At 41.1% G+C, this 8152-nt stretch overlaps 1 protein-coding gene across 1 annotated transcript; it reads right to left on the reverse strand.

Moving 5' to 3' along the window:
* Positions 1 to 229: 229 nt before the first annotated feature.
* Positions 230 to 7512, reverse strand: LOC308100355 (cornifelin homolog A-like). Its single transcript, XM_080449376.1, has 4 exons — positions 7466 to 7512; positions 5824 to 5961; positions 922 to 1088; positions 230 to 680 (listed from the first exon to the last, which is right to left on the reverse strand). The coding sequence occupies exons 1-4, from the start codon at positions 7506 to 7508 to the stop codon at positions 489 to 491; spliced, it is 540 nt and encodes a 179-aa protein (XP_080305502.1). The 5' UTR covers positions 7509 to 7512; the 3' UTR covers positions 230 to 488.
* Positions 7513 to 8152: the final 640 nt, after the last annotated feature.

The following is an 8152-nucleotide window of genomic DNA, read 5'->3' on the forward strand; positions in this document are numbered from 1 at the left end:
TTTTGAATATGTTGGGGATTTTTTGTTTACTTAATTTCTATTACGTTTTTATATTGTGGCTTAAAAAAAATAAAGATACATTTTCTTTTCATATATTTACTTAATTACATTAAAAAATATTCTATAAAAAGTTATTTGCATTTTTTATTTATACATTTGCTTATAAGTTAAATGTTTTCAAATAGAAACTTCAATCAAATAAAATACATTTTTGAAGGTGTGACGTGGTGTGAGCTATTCACAATTTTTTTCATGTTTGTAAAATGTTTAGATGTCTGAATATTAATACAGCAATGCATTGATATCCAAAACAAAATTTACTTTGCAATTTTTTTGAATACCTGAGTATTTTCAAAAGCAAAATTTGTCAAAGCAATTTTTAAAAGTACAAATTTGACTTATAGCTGAATCACATTAACCAAGAGTAGCTATACTTTCACTCTCAAGTGCTGGGGTTGAGTACTTTGTCCGTCACTGCCCTATATCGATCAAGCATCATCGTCATCATTACCTACGGGGGCAACTGCAGTGACCACAGAGGTGGTAATTTGCTCAACGGTGGCGGGACTCTCCCTCTTCTCCGCGTCTTCACTCTTCTTCTTCTCCACTTCCCTAGACATCTGGCACCAGGCACACGGGCAACAGAAGAACGTAGTGAAAAGGTCTTCACAGTATGAACCCTGGATGATGGAGAGACGCAGAACGGGAGGGAGGGAAATGGTGCATGCTTTAAATCACCACCATACAAAACCAATACCTAGCCCAAGCACTCCCATTGCATATGAAGTTGAAAGGCAGGAAGGTAGGATCTTGTCTCTCCACATTTAATCCCTGTTCTCTAACTGTCTAAAACATTGCCATGCTTAACTCTCACCATTACAACAAATTTCAGTGTGTGAACAGAAAGGTAGAGGGTACTACCTTGATGTCATAGCGCTCTCTCATGGAAGAACGGAAGCAGCAGGACACCAAGGGGCATCCAATAAACAAACACGAGCAAAAATCCAGTACTGGCATGAGAGGGCACCATTCCAAGGCTTGGACCGTCTTGCACTGCATGCAGGGAAAACAACAGCAGCTATAACAATCTGGAGGGAGGGGAGAACAGCGAGAGAGCAAGGTGGCCAGATTAGATCTCTTTACAGGGTTAGTTAAAACCATAATTACACAGTCTTCTCCAGGTCAACAGCACACATGAATTTGTACATTCATGTGTCATTCATCTGTATGATGATGTCACTGAATGGTTTATGTTTTGTTGTTAACATGGACTGATGACCCAGAAAGGTGTTGTCATGTGACTAATGTAAAAGTAGACGCAGCTGCAGTCTCCAGTTTCCATGCCAATCTAACCTGTTGAACTGACTGATTACATGAACGAGTGATTCTAACTAAAAGACTGATTATACTGATTCTAACACACTGTTTCTCAACTTCAGGTCTGGGGACCACCAGTGGTCCAAATGGACCCTTTGTGGTCTGTAACTCCAAGAGTGTACAACGGGTTATCGTATGGGACCTCAAATCAATCCATCAATGGATCGATCAATCAATCTAGACTGGACAATTTGTATTTATTTGTATATGTATTTTATTTGGAAGAAGCTGAGGGTGTAATGCTAGCCACACAGCCTCCACTTGATGTTTCCTTGAAATGTAGTGAAATCAAGATACCCAACTAGGATACTAGTGCTGGTACACTAGTACACTGCTTCCTACTGAAACATTCGTAAGCTGTGATGTATCTGTTTCCGAGTTCTCTGAAAGGATTTCTAGGCCTTGTTGAAGAAAGGTTGAAGGCACCCTCCTCCCGGGCAGCCTTTCAGCCCCTGGGGAAGTACCGTACCAAGTCACATTTCAGTTTGCTTCTTATACTGTAGCTTCATTCAAAGAGAAAGAGAGGCAGGTCCAGGTGTGTGGGTGTCACCCTGGAAGGTGATCGGATCAACTCTTTGATCAGCTTGCTTATCTACAATTGGGTGGGCCAGGAAGGAAGGCATGGAGACAGTGGCCCTCATTTATCAATGGAGTGTAAAAAACGACTTATATTTTTGCCTATATTTCGCCATACACCAAAATCCAAGTGACATTTATCAAGCGATCTTATACAGCCAATCCTAGCGTACATTTGGTCGGAGCATTGACAAATCTGACGGCTGAAACCTAGTGTCATTTAAATAACACGCCCTTAAATATCCTCGAAACGCCCCGATTTTACAACATGAAGAACCAGAATACGACCAAACAAAGCATTGGAAAGCCAACTAGAAAAAGTGCTCCTCGGAGCACAGGTCTCCGCCAGGTCAGGTAGGTTATTGTGGGCCAACAATGTTCGGAATTTGCCAATCAGGATGGAATATGAAAAATCGGACAGAACCATCTTGATCACTTGACTATAGAGATAATGGGTACCGATTTGCATGATGATTGGACAACATTTGTAGGAGTAATACAACAAAGAAAAGTTTTGAAAAAATCGTCCTCCTGGTGGCGCTATAATAGGGCAATGTTAAAGGGTGGCATTTGTTCTTCAACTTAGTGCGAATGTGCTTGTAAAGTGTCACCTCAATCGGACGCTGCGTTCATGATTTGTGGCATTTTGTTCAAAACGGGCCACTTCTGCAAACTTTAGATGTCATTGTTAGCCAATCAGGATGAAATATGAAAAATCAAACAGTTCCATCTTGGTCACATGACTATAGAGATCATGTGTACCGATTTGTGTGAAATTTGGATAAAATGTGAAGGCTTAATATCCAAAAATGTGTTTTACATAAGTCGGCCTCTTGGTGGCGCTATAAAAGGCAAATGTGAAAAATGCAGGGCGGATGTTTTTCCTTGGCCTCTAGGGAGTGTGCGTGAAAAGTTTCACGCAGATCGGTGCAGTTATAGTTAAAAACACAAATCAGCCTTTTATTGCGCCACCATGAGGCTGATGTGAAAAATGGCAGGTGGCATTTCTTCCTCGGCCTAGTGGAAATGTGTTTGTGAAATTTCACGGAAATCACAAGCTGCGTTCATGATTTGAGGCATTTTGTTCAAAACGGACCAATCCTGCAAATTTTGGAAGGCAACCTTAGCCAATGAGGATGGAATATGGGGAATGGGACAGATCCGTGTTGATCACATGACTATAGAGATACTGTGTACCGATTTGCATGACGTTTGGATAAAATCTGTAGGAGTAATGTAAAAAAATGGGTTTTGAACAAATCGGCCTCCAGGTGGCGCTATAACGGACCCATGTGAGAAATTTGAGGCAGAGGTTCTGAATTGGCATCCAGGGAGTGTGTGTGCACAGTTTCGGAGCGACCAGGCCAACGGTGCCGGAGATTTGGTGCTAACACACAGACAGGACACACGGACGGACACACGGACGGACACACGGACGGACGGACACACGGACGGACGGACGGACGGACGGACGGACGGACAGACAGGGGCGAAAACATACTCTGCCTTTCGGCCTGGCGGAGACAATAAGAAAGGGTTTCCCCCACCCGCCTCGCTGCCTGTCAAGTCACACACACACACGCACCTAACTACTTGCAAGCCGAACTGTCTTTCATGTATTCCATAACGGTACAATCTTTGTCAAGTAGGCTAGTAGCCTACATGAATGACAGATTATGATACCAATCACATCGCCATGAATGGAATACGTTTGTATATTAATTTATTGAACCCATACCGAGCAGTGCGCGTTCGAGTTGCACTAAAATGAAGCAGTCATGTAGGCTTTTCCCCGTGAGACTCGGGCGGGCTGCAGTCAGTCCCGTGGAGCGTCGGGTTTATATACTCAATCCAGATTGTACATAACTACACGCTACTGTATATAGGTTTTGGAGACCTCGCTGTCCATGAAAAGATAACAGCGGCGCCGCCGCACCGGTCAATATATATATATAACGCCTGGCGATGCGACGCATTGTGAGTTTGTAGATCTATGAAGTATCTCTCAGACAGTCATATATGGAAACTAGGATATAAACATTACAGGCCTGTTAAATTCTGCTATGTCCCCCAATTTGGACATGGTAGGAGAGAGCGGGGCCTTTTGGTCTGGAAGGTTGGCAACAGTGACACAGTGGGTGTTCGGGAACTCACAGGACAACTATCTCTTGATTTGATTAAAAGGATTCTAGGCAACTTGAATCCTACATTTTAAAAATATTTATATATATATATTTAGCATTTTTTCCCCTCTATCAGCCACTATATAATGATGCTGGGGTGTTTTCCTGCATTGAAACACAGTCCTCTTTCTGAAATCCGTATTTTCCCTACTATTTATGTTTTGACATCCGGGTATCCGGCTCTGTCCGGGACGTAAATGAAACGCACGCATGTGCGCGTCCGTGCACGTCCGTGTGGCGAGTTCGAGTGAAACCGAATGGAGCCGAGTGCAGCCGACAAAAACGGAACGATCCGCCATCTTGTCTCTCTCTCATCTTTCGGTTTTAAAACTTTAAAACGCTCTCAAACTTGTTTTTGAGGCACGGAATTTACTTTTAAGTTAGCGTTTGGATAGAATTTAGTTGTTTAAATTCATATATGTGGTCAGCTGTGCAGAGATTTAATGTTAGTCGCAGACGTTACTATAGGCCACAAAACGTATCTAATCATTAGGCTTGGACATAGAGGTACTTTCTTATATAGTATCATTTTCTGGTAAAGATGTTTACAGTAGTTACAATAAAACAGGTTTTTAGGGATTAGGTCTTGGGATCCTTTGATTAAGGAGAAAGCCACCACGGATAAAGAACATCCAGATGGAAATTAGTCCTTTGTCCCTTTAAACTATCTTCTGCTAACTTTTGTCTATATATATATATAAATGTATGCATTATTTACACTCCTTTTAAAGCTCAGGACATGCTGAATACGAATTATCAAAGGATATTTCCTTTTAGATTATAGTTTGGCCATAGGAACAAATATTGTATTGTCAGAGTTATTTCCATGCAAATGTATATTCTAAATCGGACAGGACACGCTGACTCCGCTCGGCCACGACGGATCAGCATGTGATTGGTTGAAATTAGGAGTAGGAGGGAAGCTGGGAGCGCTTTTTGAATCTGCAGTATATATGTGTGCACCCTTGTGAATGCAGTGTGGACCCTTGCAGTAACCATTTTTGATGTTCCTGGTCGGCAAATAAATACTCACCTTTGGAGTCTCTTTTTGGCTGTTCCACTCTCACTAAGCCTAGCGTCCTCCACATCCACGGTGTGTCCACGCAGAAAATACTTCATCTGCAATTTTCAAATAACCAATGCGTAGGCTGAAGTCAACGTCAGGATATATTGATAAATGCCGAAAGTTGCGGTGATCTCTCCGTACGCACATTATTTGGTCTACACCGCATTGATAAATGAGGGCCAGTGTCTGTGGCTTTGTTGGACCTTGTGTCTTCTAAATTAAACAATGGACATGTTAATAATAATTCACACCCCTGAGCTCTCGGCTATAGCAGCCACATGATCTTTAGACAACAAATGGTTCTTCATGATTGTAGGCAAATTCAGCTTAATATATGGTTTAGATCTGTATGTAATGTTCATAAAATATAAGCATAATATAAAACAGCTGCATTCGTAAAAAAGCTGGAGGGCTGGATTTTTTTTAGATCACGTGATTTCCGGGTGTATTCTTCTTCGGGAGTCCTAGGATCACTCACAGGTTGCGGAAGATCACTGAAAACACCTAATGAAGTCTATAGACGTCAATGGCACTGAAGCGTTGTATTTTAAATGACGTCACATGACGTCAATGGCACTCAATGAGTTAGGGCAAATACAAGATGTTTCAGACACAACTTACCACAGCCACACTCCCACAGGTCAGAGCCCCAAGAGACTGTACCCTGTTCGGTCATACCGTGTTCAAACAGGTGTTCCGCCACCTTTTTAACCACCTCATCTGCCACCTCATCCGCCACCTTTACCAGCCCTTGAAGTACTAAAACCAGGACATGGAGATGACGACAAAACAAAGAGAGAGAGAGAGAGAAGGAATTGATACAGGTTTTTTTTTTTTGATAACTTTTTTAATTTAATTTTCTTTATTGTATTAATTTTTTTTCATTTTTATATTTCAATTTCATATCAAAATAAATGAAACAAGTAATTGAAAAAACACGGCCTCCTCACATATTAGAAGGACAATATCAGTCACCAGAACCAATGACGGGCGTTTCCGATTAATCTAACATGGTTAAAATGGAGTTTGAAGTTACTATGGGTTTGTATAGGAAAGGGGCGTGTCTGATAACATGAATATCAAATATCTACATACTGAATCAAGCAACTTAAAAACTGTCCGGGGTGCTCCCAAAAGCCTGAGTAGACGATAAAATGACCCAAAAATGGTTTGAAAGTGAAATATCCCTTTAACTAATAGCTGTGATCTGTATTTGTTTTTGATAAATGTCAGTGAAGAAAAAGTAGAGAGGAAAATGCAAGTAACTAGCCACGTTGGCCCTGCAGGTCCGCCTCTTTACTGCAACCCGAAGTGAATATTAGCTCACAGTCACGCAGGTTAGGGACTGAACCTAACAGATGCTGAGTTGCAATACAATCGTCAGGTACCTGATGAAGGCCACATAGGCTGAAACGTTGCTATTTATTGACCGCTCTATTTATTATATTATGTTGGGAGCATTAAGATGGTGTGCGGACCTTCTCCTAACCCTGTCTTCTACCCTGAGCCATCCTAGGCTAGCAAAATGTGTGGGACAAAAGAGGGTCATGGGCCCCAGGCCGAGAAGTAGTCGAATCAGTTTATTTGTTTTGGGAGGTTTGAAGCTTAGTCTTTAGTGACATTAAGATGTTGGAGTACCAGGAGGTGCAAGCATAGTCAAAGTGGCATTGAATGAGAGCTCCGGCAAGAGCCCTGAGAGCACTTTTGTTGACAAAAGAGGAAATTCTGCCCAAAAATCAAAAAAAAAATTTTGATCACCGTTGTTGCCATGCTTTCACCTGTCAGGTTTTTGTCAAGACTACCGTGTCATCAACTCTGATCTTGAAATCATTTACGTTTATGTTACTCAGGGAATGTTTGGACCCAAAAATAATGGATTCTGTTTTACTAAGGTGTAGTGACAGTTTGTTATCGGTAAGCCAAGTACGGATTTTGGTGAGTTCAGAGCTGAGAGCTTCCTCAATCTGCAAAATTGTCCTTGCCCGAGATCAGGAGTGCTGAGTCATCAGCTAACAGGAACAATTTGCAGTTACAGGCAGAATTCATGTCTTTAATTTATAGAAGGAACAGTAACGGTATGTATTGCCAAACATCACTTGTGCTGTTTTCTGGTTGTTCTGAACACAAATTAAGCCAAATTGCAGTAGGTGAAAATTTAAAGAGTAACAGTAAATCATTTGACTTTTGTCCTTCTTCTATAAATGGGATTATAGAGGAAGTTTGACAGCTCTACTGGGTATCCACCTCACACCTGAGAACTTACCTTGCTGTTCAGGGTTCACGTCAGGCTGAGTGGTTTCACTCATGGTTTTACACCTATAAAAGTATTGCCAAACAGACCATCAGCTATTATAGCAGTTATGTAGAATGGGTTACAGCCATCTCTTTAACTTGATTTTACTATTTGATTATAGGAATAAGACCCAGGCTGGATGCATGGATCCAATATTTGGAGTCACACCACAAATTAAGAATATCTGCCGGTCCTAAATTCAGGCTAGCCTACTGAATCAAATAGCTATGTAAGGCGACACTAACTGCATTTTCATTTTTGACAACTCAACATTTTGTAATTTCTCAAGACAAGTGAGAACAGGGAAGTTTCTAGTAAAACGTTCATAGCCATGAACGAAACAACCCACACAATGTAACATAACATTAGTAGAGTAAAAATGTATTACTTGCAGCTCTGTCACTCTGTATGTTAAATGTAAATCATTAATTTAGTTTAGTCACTTACTGTATAGTACTTTTGTCTGTAGAAGGTCTCTTCTTGAAGAACGTATCACTTCTACCAGTGTCAGTGTGTCAATGCACAGTATTTAAATTAGCTGGGTGGGACTCATATTTTTTATGTGCAGGATCCACCCATTAACCCATTTAGACCTGAGGCCGATTCTAAAAACGCCTTCTAAATCCCACACAATTTTCTGATCATTTAGGCTACTGC

Source organism: Gymnoscopelus braueri (assembly GCF_963280865.1).
Source record: "Gymnoscopelus braueri genome assembly, chromosome: 14".
Lineage (NCBI taxonomy): Eukaryota > Metazoa > Chordata > Actinopteri > Myctophiformes > Myctophidae > Gymnoscopelus > Gymnoscopelus braueri.